Below are 18,980 nucleotides of genomic sequence, written 5' to 3' on the forward strand. Positions count from 1 at the left end.
GGAGATTGAAAAACATAGGGATTTCATTAAACTCTATTTGTTTTCAGTTTTTCAATGGGATTAACTATTACAGACGTGAATAAAATCAAAGCATACGGGTAGGCTATTTTCCACTCGTGTTACACAAACAGAAATGCTCTTTACATGAGTGTTGTTTAGATATTATTTGGTTAAGCCTTTAGTAAGTAGATTTCTCAATCTAAGTTTTGAGTTATCCACTTCCTGTGATACATTTTAGAAAAACTCTTCTATTGGTAACACAGTTGATTTATTTTAAACTATTTACAAGCTCTCTTCCCAATGTTTCTTGGCATTAAGACACAACAGAGAATGAATTACTTAAAAAGCAGTTTAATGTGTTAGTGAAGTTAATTGCAAAGTCAGCTACCAGTTATGAAGCAACAATCATGTTTAGAGATTATTATCCTCTGACATTTATACTTCCTAATACAAGTCAATCACACTGCAAGGAATCTTGAACTGTTTAGAGGAGAACCAGATATAGCTTTTTAAACATGATGCACATGGGATAAAAACCCTAAAACACTGGTAATTTTAGTGACGAGGTTTTCCAGATAAACTGTTCCTATAATAAGAAGTGTTATTTGATCACACAGTTTTTGAACATTACACAGTATTTTCCACTTTCCCACAGTTATAAGATATAGTAAACTATAAATGAATATGCAAGAAAATAATGAGCATTTTGTGCAATGTACTCAGTCGTCATCTTGTTCATTGCTCATAGCAAAGGTTACATTCCGAGGCCCAAATTCTGACTCTCAGATAATTATAATTAGCTCTGATTTCACCTGTAGATTTCAAAGGAACTTTACAGTAGAGAAAAAGATTTATTGTTCCCCTTCAACAGACGGTGAAAGTGAGGCAAAAGTGATTTGCCCAAAGTTACACAAGTTAAAGAGACAACGTGGGTGAGGTAATAATTTTTATTGGACCAACTTCTCTTGGTGAGAAGGAGAGCGCGACAGAACTGTGTAGCTCAAAAGCTTGTCTCTCTCACCAGCAGAAGTTGGTCCAATAAAAGACATGATCTCACCCACCTTGTGTCTCTAATACCCAGGAACGGACACGGCTACAGCACTTCATACAAGAAGTTGAAAGCAGAGCTGGGAATAGAACCCACATCTCCTACCCAATGTGGTGCCCTTCCTCTTAATGCATGCAAAGTTCCTAATTTGGCCCTTAACGAGCTTCTTTACATGTAAAGCTCTTTGATGTCCCTGCATAAAAGCCATACACTTCCTTTGGCCCATGCACAGTCCAAGCTAGTATATGAACTTAAGGGTAAATTTTAAAGGAATCACACATTAAATATAGAGTTTTAAAATACATGGAGTTCCATACTATTTTTCAAATAAATTGTTTATTTTGCAGACTTGGAAAAGGTGATCCCTGGATAATTCAGGATTTGAGTCTCATTTTCACTAAGGATCCTTACACAACTCTGGCAAAGTAGAGAACTCTAAACGTGAACATAAATTACAGTTACACCTCCTTCAAGGCCCCTTTCCATTCTCGGAATTCAAAGGGGTCTTGATGTTAGTAAGAATCAGGCCCATAAAACAGTTAAGTTAAAAAGTAATACCTTTAGTAGAACAAATATGACTACCAACTATAACAAATATAATTACACTCTCTGTTCTATTACAACTACACATCCCATGCTGCGTAAAGAATATTTATCTCTGTACATAAATGAAAGACACTAACACACGAATGCATCAAGGATAAAATAAAGCACCAATACAGAAAGAACTACGGAGGCATGGTGTAGGGTTTTTGGTTTTGTTTTCACTGCTGTGTTTATGCACAGTGGAAGTCTTTCTCAAGTACTGAATTTAGTCGTCATCTGAAGGCATAAAGCAGCTTAAAAATACACACAGGGACAAAATCTGGCTACCTGTTGTGAAAATGGAGGTAACTGCATCGTGAAAAAGGAGGACCAAGCATATGTACTTAAAGCTTTGTACACTAACAAATAAAATTCTGGAATCAGGCTATTAGTTGAGGCCACGCTCCAAAAACATATAAAAATCCTTTGCATGTGCACACTGTATTTCCTCACAGATGCAAAAAGTAGTCCACCTGTGGATTGTGTGCAATCCGCAGAGATGTTAAGCACAATCCATTATCCTCTCCCCCATAATGCTGTGAACAATAATCTGAAAATAGAATTGTATACAGGAAAAACAAATGTAAAAGCCATGATGGACAAAGAAAGAAATATAAATAGCAAGAGGAGCTATTGGTCTCAACAATTATTATTAATACAACAATGTCACTTATTTTGAGCTGCATGCCCCCCCGCCAATACTTTTAAAAATATAATGAGGCACCTCTGCCTTGAGGTGTTTAGGGGATTAATTTTCAGAGATGCTGAGGACCAGCTTTTCCCCACTGACTTCAATGGGATTTAAGTGCGCTTAGCTCCTCTGACAACTTTTATTTTTGGCCTAAATATGTATTTAAGCTCTTAAATTTAGGCGTCAGGTTGGATAATGTTAGCTGAAGGGTCTCATTTTTATAATGGTGTTTTCAATCTAAAAACAACATTTTTAAGGTATTTTCCTTCAGTTTCACTGAGCTTTCTTACAGTTTCCTTAAAGACACAATATACCACAAAAGAAGGCAAAAGCTAAGCAGCTGGATGGTTTCCATTTCTCATAATCTTTTTGCTGATGTGTTCAATAACACTTTCCCTTTTTGGAACTTGGTTCAGGTCCACAACTGCCCAAATAAACCCAAAGCAACATAAACAATCTCCAGAATTAAACCTAGCAAAGAAATGCCATTCCTCACTGAGCTCAGGGTTGGCCAGGGGAGCTGTTGTTCCAAAATTCACTTTTTTTGTTTTTTGTTTGCGAGGTGGATTACATTAAGTCCATGCAACACAGTGGAAACTTTATTAGCTGGGTTATCCCACAAGACACACTATGCATAAAAATCTCACTGCCTGGAATTAATCAGTACATGACCCAGTGAATTGCTAACCCTTCCCAAAGCTTCTAGAGCAAAAAATATGCCAAAATGATTACCTGCTTGCCTGCTCAAAGTAATTTAGGTGCTATTATTGGAAGGATTCCATGCAGCCTATTTTTGTTCTGAATGGAAATTGTTTTCCATATTCTCTTGCTGATGGTTATAAAGATGCTATTTTACACTGCGGTGAATGTGCATAGGGGATCTGTACTTCCCCTATAATATATTCCCTATTAAATGTACTTAGATTTCATAAGGACAGGTAAACAAGATCTATGCACTGGTACTATCATTACTTCATCTAACTCTTAACACAATGTGATTTGTTAGAATCTGCAGTTGCCTAAAAATTAGTAATTCCAAAAGCGTTCCAAAAATTTGTACCCAGGAGAAAGGCTATGAAACTGGCCTATTAATAACATCAACAGAATAAAAACACATTATTCACATTCTTGCATGTAGCCAGTAGAAAACTTTATTTCTCAACACCAAAACATACGCTACTACTAATAAACAAATGTAGCACTACGTTTGTCCCGATTAACATCAACAGAGCTAAACATGAAAATGAACCACAAACAGAACACTGTGCAACCAGAGGCCATGTTTAATTTAACAGTATCACTGTGTGCTAACAAGCAGTTTCCCATAAGGTAAAGGCATGTGTTTAAGTGGACATAAGAAAGTGACTTTCTAAACAGTCCCTGATGAATTTCCAACTTGGTCCTAACAACAGAATGCCATTATCTCCTGTCCTTCTGCAACCCCTCAATCCTGTACTTCATGTGTATGTATAGGTGCAGAATAATGACTTTGTGGATTTTGTGGTTTCACTATATCAGGGGTTCTCAAACTTCGTTGTACCATGACCCCCTTCTGACAACAAAAATTACTACAGGACCCCAGGATGGGGGACCGAAGCCTGAGCCCGCCCACACCCTGCCACCCCAGAGGTGGGCCAAACCAAAGCCCCACCTCCCCAGGCCAGGGATCTAAAGCCAAAGGGCTTCAGCCTCAGACAGGGGGCCTGTAACCTGAGCCCTGCTGCCCAGGGCTGAAGCCCTCGGGCTTGGGCTTTGACCCTGGGCCTCAGCAAGTCTCAACCGGCCCTAGTGATCCCATTTTACCTGTCCTGACCCACAGTTTGAGAACTGCTGCAACTATATTAAACTGCAAAATAGATATTTTATGATTGTTCATAAAAGTGGAATTAAAATGTACATGATGTACCATTGCATGGCTACACATTATTTTATACCTCCATCAATTATTATTACCTGTACAGTACCATTCATGTGCATGGCACTTTAAAAGATCATAATACCTCTTGAATAGGTGTATGCAGGAATCTAACTCCTCAAAAAATAAGGACCAAAAAAAATTTCAGTGGGTCTTAAAATGGGGGGGCGGGGGGGAAGAAGTACTTGTAAAAAATTCCAAAGAAGAGGGAGTCATTTTTTTAATAAGCATTAACAATTACAGTGCTGTAAAGAGTATTCAAGCAACTATTTTTTGTTTTGTTAAAAGGAACAGTTTTGCACAAACTTTTTGATTCAGGCCAAAATTTTAAAATAACCTAACTACTCTGGCATTTTGTGGCTAAACACTTACTGTAAGTCTGACTTGGAAGACTAGAAATGAATCAATAATTGCAAGACAAAAAGCTAAAGACAAAACCAAAACAACTCCCCACAAAAAAATCACCCAAAAGAAATACAGAATTCTGTATTATTTGAAACTTTGTTTACTAGGATTTTCAATCTTCAAGTGCCCTAAGGTACCCATCTATTTGACCCTTCTGATGACAATGACTTCCCTGTAGTTTCCCTTTGGAAAAAACATTGGCCTTGGATTTGATTTATTCTTTGCAAAACCAGTAACATGCTGACATACTGTAGTTTCTCTCAACTAAATATTTCCATCCACTGCTATGTGATGAATAAAACTATTACGAAAACATCACGTGGACTGCATAAAACTCATTTCCTTCCAGGAATATGATGCTTTAATTGAAAAAAGGCAAATACTTGTTTTAAATTAAATTTTAAAATAACAGATTGGAAAAAAGTAGAATTGGTATATTTTGTACGTTTGGTTATTAGTTACAACACTTCTCATGCAATCAGAAGCACAGGTTCTTCTAGCCAGTTGGCAGCAGACAAAACAAATGTAGGATCAAAGTCTGGAATGGGCACTCAGCTAGTTTCAAATAGTGAGTCTTTTCCCCATATTGAAAATATTTTAGCACTGTATTTCATTGTTTAATAAAACATCATCACATACAATAAGCAAATAATATAACTCCCTGGAAGAGAGTCTGGATTTTCCAAAACCAACTTTTTCATTTAGTTTTTGACAAATGAATAGTTTTGAGAAATCCACCCCCTGTGCAGACAGTCTGCACAAGGCCAATATTCCACTTGCTCCTAAAAACAGATCCACATTTCCCCTACAGTTACTTACCCAGAAGCAAAGCCTGATGGCCAGGTTATGTACTTTGTGATCCTACCCAGTTTAGGGGTGGTGTGGTGCTGCATTGCCCCATGGGGAGCTCTAGTTAGGACTACCATGTTCCCCCCTACCCCCAGAGAGCACATGGAGTTTGCAAGCTGCTCCACACTTTGAGACTGTACAGCCTGCACCTCCTAATGTGCCTGGCCACCTTTCCAAGAGAGTGTGAAGAGGGTGGATGTAGGGCCATAGCTTTGCCTTCTCCTGGAAGTGCCCACATGCAAGGACTACGGAAATCCCCAGCTCTTGTGTGGGGTACAGTGGGTACACCTCCTTTTCTCTTCCCACACCCATGTAAGGGCTAGGGACAGTCTGACCCTGAGAGAATATGTAAGTCTAACTGTTCTTTGAAAGTAAAAAAAAGATTTGGGGTCTGACAGAACATATAGGCACAAGAAGAATATAGTTATTTCATGTTGGAAATCAACACTTGAGGGTCAGTCCTGCAGTCCTTATTTAGATAAAACACCCCATTAACTTGAGCGGCGAGCTTTGCTTGAATGAAAACTGAAGAAGCAGGTCTCGTTATCAGAATTTCCTTTATACTTTACATGGTGTCAAGTATCAGGGGTAGCCGTGTTAGTCTGTATCCACAAAAACAACAAGGAGTCTGGTGGCACCTTAAAGACTAACAGATTTATTTGAGCACAAGCTTTCATGGGTAAAAACCCCACTTCTTCAGATGCATGGAGTGAAAATTACAGATGCAGACATAAATATACTGGCACATGAAGAGAAGGGAGTTATCTCACAAGTCTGCTGACAGGGCCAATTCGATCAGGGTGGATACAGTCCACTCCCAATAACAGATGAGGAGGTGTCAATCCCAGGAGAGGCAAAGCTGCTTTTGTAACAAGCTAGCCACTCCCGGTCCCTATTCAAGCCCAAATTAATGGTGTTAAATTTGCAAATGAATTTTAGTTCTTCTGTTTCTCTTTGAAGTCTGTTTTTGAAGTTTTTTTGTTCAAGTATAGCTACTTTCTAATCTGTTATAGAATGTCCAGGAAGACTGAAGTGTTCTCCTACTGGCTTTTGCATGTTACTATTCTTGATGTCTGATTTGTGTCCATTTATTCTTTTACGTAGGGACTGTCCGGTTTGGCCAATGTACATGGCAGAGGGGCATTGCTGGCACATGATGGCATATATAACATTAGTAGATGTGAATGAGCCTCTGATGGTGTGGCTGATGTGGTTGGGTCCTCTGATGGCATCGCTACAGTAGATATGGGGACAGAGTAGGCAACAAGGTTTGCTACAGGGATTGGTTCCTGGTTTAGTGTTTCTGTGGTGTGGTGTATAGTTGCTGGTGAGTATTTGCTTCAGGTTGGGGGGGCTGTCTGTAAGCGAGGACTGGCCTGCCTCCCAAGGTCTGGGAGGGTGAGGGATCGTTTTCCAGGATAGGTTGTAGATTGTTGATAATGTGTTGGAGAGGTTTTAGCTGGGGGCTGTAAGTGATGGCCAGCAGTGTTCTGTTATTTTCCTTGTTGGGCCTGTCCTGTAGTAGGTAATTTCTAGGTACCCGTCTCGCTCTGTCAATGTGTTTCCTCTCTTCCCCAGGTGGGTATTGTAGTTTTAAGAATGCTTGATAAAGATCTTGTAGGTGTTTGTCTCTTCTGAGGGACTGGAGCAAATTCGGTTGTATCTTAGGGCTTGGCTGTAGACAATGGATTGTGTGATGTGTCCTGGATGGAAGCTGGAGGCATGTATAGCGGTCAGCAGGTTTCCGGTATAGGGTGGCCTACTTTTGTCATCTCCAACTTAAGGAATATTTTCAACACACAACTGAACAGTGCACTGAGCCACAGGAACCCTTCTACCAACACTACAAGAAGAAGAATTCTGCGTGGTCTCCTCCTGACGGTTGAAATGACAGACTGGACTTCTACATGGAGTGCTTCCGCAGGCGTGCACAGGCTGAATTGTGAACAAACAGCATCACTTGCCCCATAACCTCAGCAGTATAGAACGCATTGTTGTTAGGTTACTTTAAGCCTTGTACTGCATTTGCCTGTATTTTGCTCCATTGACTCTGCTTTCATTCCATGTTACCACTGTGGTCCACTTCAATGAGCGTTTTTCACCAGTGTACGGTCTGCAGTGATGGGTGCCAATTAACCATCTTTACCACCCAAGTAACCCATTAAGCATGACTAGGTGTACTTCTCTGGGTATCCATTTTGCATATGACCATTTAATTCACTTGCATTTGAAAGTATCAGGAGAAAAACTCTAAAAATTGAACTTTGCTTAAAGTAAAAAAGTACATTTTGTTACAGGACTTATAACCTCTGTTTACTCTGTCTGGAGATAAAAATGACTGAAACATTTTGAGAGTTACAGTACACTAATTTAAATTGTATGAGCTTTAGCAATCTTATTACCAGCCGTTAGGAATGCAAAGAGGGACTTTTACACTTCTTTGTGGTTCCAAAGTACAGGCAGATGACATGTGGTCTGAATTATGCTTGTCTGAAGGCTGATAAAATTCCAAAAGGATGCATCATTTTAATTTTTGTAGGTATCTCTCTCTCTCTGTGTGAGAGAGTGAGATAATTATATAACCTTTGAAAATATAAATCTGCACAGAATCAACAAGGAATATAAAGCTGCATGTTAAAATGTGCACAAACAAACAATGTACAGATTTAGTGTAATGGGATTTTTGGCACTCCTAATCCCTGGAGTAGCCTGAATAATGTTTGTGGTATACTCAGTCTATAACCACAAAAGGGCAAGACCTCTTGTTCAACAGGAATTGACATACTAAAAAGAATATTAAAATATTCAACTTCTGCAAATGCTAAGGCCAGTCAAACTATCCCTTCATGATGTTGGACTGGTCTCCATTTAGTCTCCCTTTGTGTTCAGACTCTTCCGATCTGTAAATATTCTCATTTGTAATACTGAATTACAGTAGGTGAGTTGTTTTTTCATTGCTGTTCAAAGTAGCATGTAAAGACTTATTTCCCAAAATCCCACATTCAAAACAAAATAACTTAATCAAGATGCAGAGATAGCAATATTCTCCACTCAGTAAATTACTTGTAAGTGAGTATACCGTTACCTAAACTGAAGCCAAAATTTTCAAACATGGGTGTCTAAAAATAGGCACTGGCTTTGGCCAGTTTTTCAGAGGTGCTGAGTACCTGCTGCTTCCACCGCTTCAATGAGAGCTGCAGGTCCTCAAAACCTCTGAAAATCAAGCCATTTTTATTTAGGCACCTAAGTTTGAAAATTGTGGACTACACTTCTGTAGTCATATGGTACCCTCATTCTGAGAGTGCAACTCTTGTAGATGACAGTTGATACTCTGCCAGTGTACATCAATGGCTGTCGTATGTGGAGAACCAGGGCAGTATATTGAAAGACTGAGGAGAATATGGATGCGCATTAAAAGTGACGCTGACTGACTTTCTGATTTACAGGAAAATGTACATGGACTAACCAGCTGAAATCAGTCAGAGTGTGATCAGTTTTTCTGTACCTCTCAGCAATGCTAACTTTAGAATATCATAATACAACCACATGCACTAGGGCATCACCTGCACACCACAGGGAGCAAATTTGGTCAGGTGTTTTATGGGTTCTTTCCACCTTCCTCTGAAACATCGAGTGTAGGAAACAGGGTACTGATGGCCCATTGGCCAGATCTGGTACGCCAAACCGAGCAAGTAAATAAATAGTAAATAAAAGTTGCACAGTCGAGTTGAACACAACGAGCTACCTGGCTGAGATTATCAGTTTATCAGACTGAGGCTGGGATTTTCAAAGGAGCCTGGGGGAGATAGGTACATAAATCACACTGCACTTAGGCTCCTAACTCCCTTTGTCTCCTTTGAAAATCCAGCCACAGATGTCTAACTAGCAAGTTGGTCAATAGATTCTAAAGATCAGTTTGGTCTTGTACATAGTACTATCTATATTGCCCTTAATGGAACTTTTACCTGCTGGTGGCCAGGCCTTGATATATCCAGTGCAGTGGACTACTGCATACTGTGCTTCTCCTTCTTTTACTGGGCCTAGGCCATTCCTATATGAGAATAAACAATACTATTAACAAAATGTTTGATAGCCAATAGAATTTTGTACTAGTACCAATTTTTAATACAAATTTACCAATTACACTAGTAATAATACTTAATACAGCTCTTACATAATGTTCAACAGCTCAAGTGCTGTATAAGCCATATCTAATTATAGGTAAGTATCATTTTACAGATGAGGTACACCCTAAGGAGTCAGTGACAGAGGCAGGATTAGAACTCAGTGATGAGCTCCCAATGCTGTGCTCACTCCACTCTGATGGGATCTCATGCTATTTGTGAAGCGTGAGTCAGATTCTGATATACAGACTTGTTCGGGTAAAACTGGGAGATTTAGCGCTAGTGAAATGGACAACTAGAAAAGTTCATTATGATATACTGTAGTGGCAACTGAAACAAACTCACCTGTATCTTTTTCGCATGGTGGTTATTCTGTTCAGAGGTAAATGATCCAAAGGGGCATTTCCACACCTAAAAACAAGCCAGCATTTGAAAGATAATATAAATGCCTGGGGAAAAAAATCCAATTTGAACCCCATTTAAGGATATATATTCAAGTAATATTGCGTTTGTTTTTGATTGCGTGTCTTAGAAAAGTATTTTCTGAGGGCTTGTCTACACTTACTAGGGGATTGACGTGCAGTGATCAATGCATCGGCAGTCGATTTAGCGGGTCTAGTGAAGACACACTAAAATCGACCGCAGATCGCTCTCCGGTCGACTCCAGCACTCCACCTGAATGAAAAGCGCAAGGGGAGTCACTGGGAGAACGATCGGAGGTCGACATTGCATAGTGTGGACCCTGCGGTAAGTAGATCTAAGTACGTTGACTTCAGTTACATTATTCACGTAGCAGAAGTTGTGTAACTTAGATCGATCTCCCCCCCTACTGTAAACAAGGCCTGAGAAGTTGCTATTACTATAACCCCCACATTGGTTTTTGTTTGTTTGTTTTACTTTTTAGTGCCCCAACTATTTTCAAGATGTAAATAATAAAACAAACACTAAGAAAACTACTGACTCACAAAAGAAAATCCTACAGTTAACATGAGGCTAAACAAGAAATACAAGAAGAAAACACAGCCCGAAGCAGAGAATCCCAGGATTGGTTTAAGCAGAAACGGGCTGCAGCAGTTCACAAACACTTTAAAAACAAATACGAAAACTAGACAAACGTACGATTTTGGCCCTCAGCTAAACCATCCAAAAATAATTCCAGCTTCCAGAGGATTTATTAGCACAGAGAATTTGCATACTATATACTTGTGTATTCACCAATTATTTATGTATTAGACATTAGTCATTTGTATGTACACCCACATATAACAATGCTGACCCACATTTGGTATAACCCTTTCTATTGGAATATATGATAGATACATCAAATATCTACAAACCCTAAACTACTTATGTACTATCCATGTAATGTCACAGAAATTTGTATAAAGAAAAGGAGGACTTGTGACACCTTAGAGACTAACAAATTTATCTGAGCATTTGTTAGTCTCTAAGGTGCCACAAGTCCTCCTTTTCTTTTTGCAGATACAGACTAACACGGCTGCTACTCTGAAACCAGAAATTTGTACATATATATTGGCCCAATATCTGACTACCTGCTACTTGTGTTCCAAACAGAGCTAAGCAGAAAAAGATTCTCTCATCCCACAAAACTTTTTGAGATTTCAAAGTTTCTCCCTGTTCTGCATTGGGATGAAACTGACTTTTCAAAAATCTCAAACATCAAAGAGACACCCTCCTCTCTGCCAAGAATAGGCAATAGGCCAGTGGTTAGGTCACTCACCTTAGATGTGGGAGACCCCAGGACTTGAAGCTGGGTTTTAGATGTGAATGTTTTGAACACTGGGCTAGTGTGTCAACCTCTTTCTCTGGCCCAATGAATTATTTCATTACTTATACAGAATGGAACAGTTCCAACATGAAAGACAGGAAGATCCAATTGCCCGTTGGTTAGGGCGCTAACCTGGAATATGGGAGAGTCAGGTTCAATTCCCTGCTCCAAATCAGGCAGAGCAGGGTCTAGAACAGGGATCGGCAACCTTTGGCATGCGGCCCATTAGGCAAATCTGCTGCTGGGCCGGGACGGTTTGTTTACCTGCAGCGTCCACAGGTTCGGCAGATCGCAGCTCCCGCTGGCTGCAGTTCACCGTTCCAGCCCAATGGGGGCTGTGGGAAGCGGCGCAGGCCACGGGATGTGGACGCTGCAGGTAAACAAACCATCTCGGCCTGCTAGCCGATTTCCCTGGCGGGCGGCAAGCCAAAGGTTGCCGATCCCTAGTTTAGAACCTTGGTCTCCCACATCCCAGAGGAGTGTCCTAACTACTGGGATAGTAACTATTCTGGTCTGTGGCTGGCACCCTCTGCCTCTCCCTCTCCCCCTAACATTCCATCCTGGACTTGAGAAACTTGACAGAAGTTTTATCAAAACTAGAACATTCCTACAGAAAGCTTTGGTATTGATGAACTGGAATTTTCCAATGAAAAAACATTTTGTTGGAAAACTCCTGACCATATCTAGTTCCAGCTGACTTGTACTGAAGTCAGCTTTGACTACCTAATACCTGGCTAACAGCTATTAATGATACCAAGTAACTTTCTGTTTACAACTTTGATTTGCATACCAGAGTATATTTATTTGTATTTCCAATTATGAGTCTAACTGCATTTTAATCGTGCATCCATATGCAATTATCCCTTTGAAGCCAAATAAATGGTTTGAAAAGACAAAACTGAGTTTATTTTCATTAAAGAGGAGGAACTATATGGCAAAGAAAGAAGAAATCATGCAGCAAACATGGCAACCTCAAATAATTCACAATATTTGAGGATGTATTGGGGTTCAGGTACGAAGACTCCTTCCTCACTAAGATTTTTTACTAGTCACTGCCAGGAAGTAGGAAGAGAAAGAAATAGTAAAAAAAAAAAGTTTAGAATTAGACACACAATGGGACTACACACGCGTGTAAGGTTACTCACACACATTAGTGTTTGCAGGATCAGGGCCTTATAAGTAACTGTGATTTGGATGGCTGTTTCGAAAAGCTGGGGAACAATTGTAAACTGGATATTAGGTCTGGCTCCTGTCTGATCAAAGACCTCATCACATGATCGGTAAACATGGGCCAGAAGATAAAGAGGTGCATCCTAAATGACGAACAGCAGACTGAATACTCTTACTGAGTCAATATTTGCCTGAATTAATGAATTTTATGTAGCTACAAATTAATAATAGAAGAAAATATTCTTGGAGTACATGAGAGGATATGGGTAGGATACTGGTTTCATGATTCCAAAGCACAAATGTAATTCCTGTTGCTTAGCCCTATAACCATGGGGCTAAGTTGCAGCTTGGAGCATTGTGGAGCACTGGGAGAAGCTGGTATGACAGTGCCTTAAAGGAAACACGCAGGGGTTTTGCTATACTGAAAGGAATGCTGGAACCTGCTCTTCCTCCTTGCTGAGCAGCCTCCTGTCCTATCACTCTGTTGCCATGCTGACATTTGCCCCTTGTTTGGACAGTGCTACCACCACAGCTAGAGTCTCCCTGTTGTGCTTCTCAATGCGAGTAGCCAAATTAGAGCTGCCGCCTCTGTAGATCAGCAGGGGTGCTAGTGTTTCTTCACCCCTCCGTAGGACCCATGTAAGGCCAGCCATAATATTGCCTAAAGTAAGTAAGCAACTGTTACATTTATACCACCACTACTATGACACTTCCAAAGCACCCTCAGATTGAAGGCTCTCAAGCAGCTTCACACACTTGAATTGATTAGATTTAATAATTATATTGAATTAGGATGTGTGTCACTTTGTGTGTTCAAAACATTATGCACATACAAATTAATCAGACAGGCTGGTCTTGGGCTTGATTTGACCTTCAAACCTTTTGGTTTGTTTGTGTTTTTGCATAATTTATTCTCAGCATACAAATTGGAAACAGGAAACAAATGCGACAGTGTGCTTGTCCCCCTCAAAGTCACATTGATGGACCTTTCACCACATTATATCTACTTAATGTTGCTATTACAACTATTCATTTCTCTTACAGGGACACCAAGAGGCCACATTCAGGATCAGGCTCCCTTGTGCAGGTGGCTCCTGTTAATCACTTTCTTGCATGTTATTTGGCAAACAAACATCAGAACAGTCACAGAAACTTACCAGAAGTTTGAAAATTGTGAAATAACTCCCACCTCCTCAGCCCCCACCAGATCTAACGTTTACTCATGTATTTAGAATTAACTAGTTGATCACTGATTAATTCTCACATAGCTGGCTAACTCCATAACTAAATTCCTGCTCGTCTTCAACCTATTTTTAGTATTACTGGTTTGTTGGGGAAAAAAACAAAAAAAAAAATGACCCCACAGAGCCAAGTTTCCAGTCTACTTTTGAAGGCTTCTTTCCAGAAGCTTTGATTTAAATAATCAAATTTTAAGAGACAACGGCTTACACTCCAGTGGTTAAGATGGTCTGAGGCTCTCTGGAAAAGCGTACAATATAGCACACTAGTACAGCTATGATTTAATGACTTACTTGTTAATTACAGGCATTGCAGATTGCAAATTGATGCTAGATACAAAAGCAAGCACACTGGAAATGTCTAATCAGCATATGACAGTACATCTCAGATTTTTAAACGAGGTGACAAAATGGGCCAAAATCTTGAGGTCTGAGACGGGATAAGAGTATTGAAGGAATAGAGAATTGTGTACCTCATTCTGCAAATGAAGGAACGCCTTGATCCCATGCACATCCTCATTGAGGACTGCTGACCTTCCTTCTTTACTGTTCCGGTCTTCAAGTCCAAAATTCGCCCTAGAAAAACCAAGGAGAGCAATTCATGATTTTGCCTTTTGCTTGCTAAGAACTGACACAAATTAATTTTACATGGGCCCCAAAATCGCCACCCGATAGGTAAAAAATTCTGGAAATTATTAACACAATGTGAAAATGAACCAGCGATCTGGATAAGAAATGCTTCATATAGCATTAAGCAAGACCCTCTTCCCTCTAAGTTTTTTCAATGAGAACAGTAGCTTTCACTAATACAGGCTATATAATTTTAATAGAGAGGCTATTTTTTTAAAATCAACATTTTTTTTTGGTATAGTGTAGCAACAAACCTAGTTAGCGTAAAATAAGATGCAGCTCAGTTGGCATTAAAATGAATGGAAAACCTAGAATATAAAAAACTCTCCCCATAAATACACAATGACTTAGTTTGGAAATAAATTTATTCCCACAAATTAAGCCCTGAAATTACTGTCAGATATTTAGATTCACAGAATAATTTTATTCCCATGGGGAACAGGAATTAATTGAAGACATGCACATCCTTGAATGGGAGTAAAATCTTTACAAAACATTTTAAAATTGAATATTTTAAAAACAGAACTAAGTAGCAAAGAGAATTCCCTTTTGACTATCAAAGGTTTTTGGTGCTGTAGGAATGTTATTCTTACTAACCAAGGGCTGGACTGTGCCTTCACAGCCTTGAGCAAGGGGTGGTACATAAACCACACTAGCCCAGATGTACTCCTGGGAGGCATTGTTATTTGGAGACACCCCTCTAAGGCACAATTTCCTCTCAGTTCCTGCGGTGGTCACAGGGTGCAGGTCTGTGCTACCAGCAAGTTATGACACCATCTCCCCCAGCTCAGCTGTGCTGGCCAATGTGCTAGAGGGATTGGCAAAGGCTCAACCGCTCTCCACAGTCCAGGTAGCTTGCAGAGGGATATAAGTGGGGATAGTCTCTCACTTCTCCATTCTTTCTGCACTGGCCTATTTTCCTAGGGCCCCCCCAAAATTAATAACTAAAGTTTAGAGGGGAAAAAATCATTATACAACAGTCAAGTTGATTCACAGATGAAAAAACAATACATGAGAGTGCAGATAATTAATTTTAGATACTGTAGAGAACATGTGAATACGAGAACAATTTCCCATCCATTTCATCAGACAAATCAAGTTAAGCAACTTTAGGATTTTTTTGCCTTCATAGCAAAACACTTCCCTGTACACGAAAAGGAGGAGAAAAGTTGCTTTCAAGGAAAAGAATATTTTTTAAACTGAAATAGCCAATATAAATTCCTGCAGTGAAGCTTTTCGTAAAAACCAGGAATAAAAATGTTTTTCAAAAAAGTAATAGAAATATTTTTGCTTTTATCACTAAGCAGCATACCAAAAATATATAAGCACCCTCTACAGTACTGTTAGATAGCTACTAACTTTAAAATTGCCCATATGTGTTCCTTTGGCACTGAACGCTTTGACAAAGCATGCTACCTGAAAGTCACAATTTTAAGAGTAGCGTTTCACTTTGTAATGTCTTAAGAAGATGTGTCAGATAATATTTAATGGGCCATATAGTGCCCTGACTTACATCCCATGTAACCTCAGTGACACGCATGGGGAGTGAGTCAGAAAATTATTTTGAGCAATAGATATTATGACATAGCTCTCAAACAGTTTGTTTCAATTGTCACTCAAATGTTTATTAGCTTTTGCGTAGTTGGAACAATGTTTATTGTTACAGTTTATGAATAAATATATAATATTAAAATAAAGGGGAAGGGGGTGTTAATACTAATTAAACAGATAAAAGGCCAAGTTTTCCGCTGCGCTTCAACTAGTTTCCAGCATTGTGCTCATAAATATAGACTCTCTGGGGGCAAGAACTGTCTCCTACAGGACTGGGTCCTCTAGGGACTGCTGTAATACAAATAAAATAATCATCATTATAGCGATGTTAGAGCTGCAGAGTATGCATGACTGTAAACTGGGCAGATGCCTCCCTACCCAGCCTGCACATACCAATGTGTTTGTACACACAAGCAGTGGTGCAGGAACATCTGTGGACACAAGTTTAGAGGCTAGTTTTAAAAACATGAACCATGTAGCATTTGGAGCCCCCCGTGTACTATATATGTTGACAGTACTACACAGACACCATTAGTACAATTATAAGAGGGAGGTCCTGATTTCTAATGGTGCCAATTATGATACATGCATCTCAGATTGCCACTGATGTAAACCTAAGACTGTAAAAGAGGCTGGAAGATAGAATGATGTGTGTAGCAAAATGTATTTTTCAAGGGCACTAGAGGAAATAAAAACAGGCTTTCAGCCTTTATCTGCACTCCTAATGAGGTCTGGAAAGCCACAAAATGCTGATCTAATGCTGTATCACAATGTCTGTCATGATATTTTATCAGTGTGATGACACAGGACTGCATCAACACAACATCACCAGGTACCAATGCCACATTACAGCCTCATCCCCTTCTCTCTCACCACTCCATTCCTGACTACGTGGATTGCTCCATTCCTAACTTCATTGGGTTAAGAAATGAGGGTCCTGGCATTTTTTACATTGTTGGATCCAGTTGCTCGGCACTCCCCACTTCGTCTGGCACACACTTATCAGGCAGCTTGGATAGATCACCAGTCACTGTTGCTACACCTGGGAGCAAGTACCTATCAGAAGTATGAATCTCTCATAGTCACATGTAGGACTCTGAAGATCTGCTCACGGCTCGAGGATCAGTGACACAGACGGACATCTGCTTTATCATCTCCAGAACTACAGTTTGCTACAGCTGCTCAAGTGGTGGACCCTGGAGTATGCCAAATTACAATCAAGCACAGAGCAAATAAATCACAGCTGCATGCCATATGAGCAGCTAAGATCTATATCCTGATGATAATTCTGTCATAAGATCATAAAATATTCATCCCTCTGTGTGCTTCTGCATCCGTTACACTAATACCATTTCGCTGGTGATATATGTTCATTTAAAATCTCTCCACAGGAAACACATGTGCAAAACACATTTGATTCTGATGCCAGCAACAATATTCTGATTAATAAGAACATTTTGTGGAATAGTAATACAAATTACTGTAATATAATACTATACACATTATGTGCATCTTCTTTTTTTCTAGTATATTCCATAGATCAGTCTTAAGAGAAAAGGTCCAAAACAGGTAACACATCAACATTACCATCTGAATTACTGATCAGCTTTGGCAGTAAACTGATTATTTTGTGCGTAGTTTATTTTAGTTTTAAACTAAATCCTTCCCCTGCTCCAGATTTAGCAAGCACAGTGCCCACTTCCCAGCCACAACACTGCTCTGAATGACACTTGGGCCTCATCATCATTCTAGTATCTGCAGAGCTTAAATTATACTGTAGTTTGCTTTGCAGAGGAAGAATGAATGAAAAATTGAGCAGAATACCGAAAGGTGAACCACAATACAATCCAGGCTCCTGATGTCAGCTACTATTGCTGTTAGATGCTGCCAAAGTCAATAAGCATGATGAAGGACAGGGTTCAGAAGATTAATTATCTGTGTAAAATTAGAAAGAGCCATGCAAGGATCTCACCACTAATAAGAATGGCAAGTAACCAATCCAAAACAGTGATGATACAGGCCACAGACGCTCCTATACTGTGACAAATTTTCAATCAGGTTCTAAAAATGTTCCCATAATGATCACAGGTGCATCTGTATACAAGTACAAAAACCTGACCCTTGCATGTGCAAATGGGTATTTGTGTATGTAGCAGCTCATTTTCCATTTTGATACTCCAATCCTTTTTTCACAACAGAATATCTGAGATGGACCTACGCCATAAAGTTCAGACCCAAGTCTGGAGTTACTCAATGTTCATTGGGTTTCCAAGCTGGGATTTTGGCTCAAGCCTATCTTTATGAAATAGCTGCAGACCTTTCAAAAATTTGGCCCTCTGTGTTTAAAGATTGCATGCAAAATTTTATAAGCAGATAATCAGACACAACCTATGCTTTCTTACTTTTTTCCCATTCTTTCTTTGGTGAATTTGATTCCCCCTAGAGAGAGAGACAAGGTGGTTGAGGTAATATCTTTTATTAGACCAACTTCTGTTTGAGAGACAGATAAGATTCCCACTAGACAGCTAAACCTAATTTCTAATTCCATAGCAAGCTCTTTTCCTCTGTTTGATTCCTCACTCCTACAGTGTCTCTTCCTACAGGCAGTAATTTAAGGACAAAAAAGAATGGTATGGCAGGGTAGACAGTTACAGCTTTACTTCTTCAGGAATCCTCCCTACAGAGCGTCCTTCAAGTCCAGTTTCCTTCCAAATGCCCTTCTTCCCAAAGATAAAATTATCACCATCAGACAACATTATTTTCACAATGACCAACTTAGAGACTGGGGTCTGCTGCATGGCAATGTAATACCCCTCTTGAGAAACAAAAGACCTCCTGTTCTCTAAGCCTGGAGAGATTTCGTTTGTACAATTGGCAAGGTACATAATGGGGCTTTCTACCTAACTCTGAAACATCAGGGATAGGCTGATGCAAGAGGCAGAATCTTGGACTTCATAGAACAATGGTCGGATCTGGTAGTAAATC

The 18,980-nt window shown here is 39.6% G+C and overlaps 1 protein-coding gene across 3 annotated transcripts in view; it reads right to left on the reverse strand.

Moving 5' to 3' along the window:
* The window catches only part of ARNT2 (aryl hydrocarbon receptor nuclear translocator 2), a 134,618-nt gene that overhangs the window by 43,010 nt on the left and 72,628 nt on the right, over nucleotides 1–18,980 (reverse strand). For all 3 annotated transcript variants that reach the window (XM_084641471.1, XM_084641470.1, XM_084641469.1), the window contains 3 exons: nucleotides 14,288–14,390; nucleotides 9,963–10,028; nucleotides 9,459–9,544 (listed from right to left, as the gene is read on the reverse strand). In XM_084641471.1, coding sequence (XP_084497597.1) covers nucleotides 9,459–9,544; nucleotides 9,963–10,028; nucleotides 14,288–14,390 — 255 coding nt within the window. The remainder of the gene's footprint in view (nucleotides 1–9,458; nucleotides 9,545–9,962; nucleotides 10,029–14,287; nucleotides 14,391–18,980) is intronic.

Source organism: Lepidochelys olivacea, assembly GCF_965140295.1.
Source record: "Lepidochelys olivacea isolate rLepOli2 genome assembly, chromosome: 10".
Lineage (NCBI taxonomy): Eukaryota > Metazoa > Chordata > Testudines > Cheloniidae > Lepidochelys > Lepidochelys olivacea.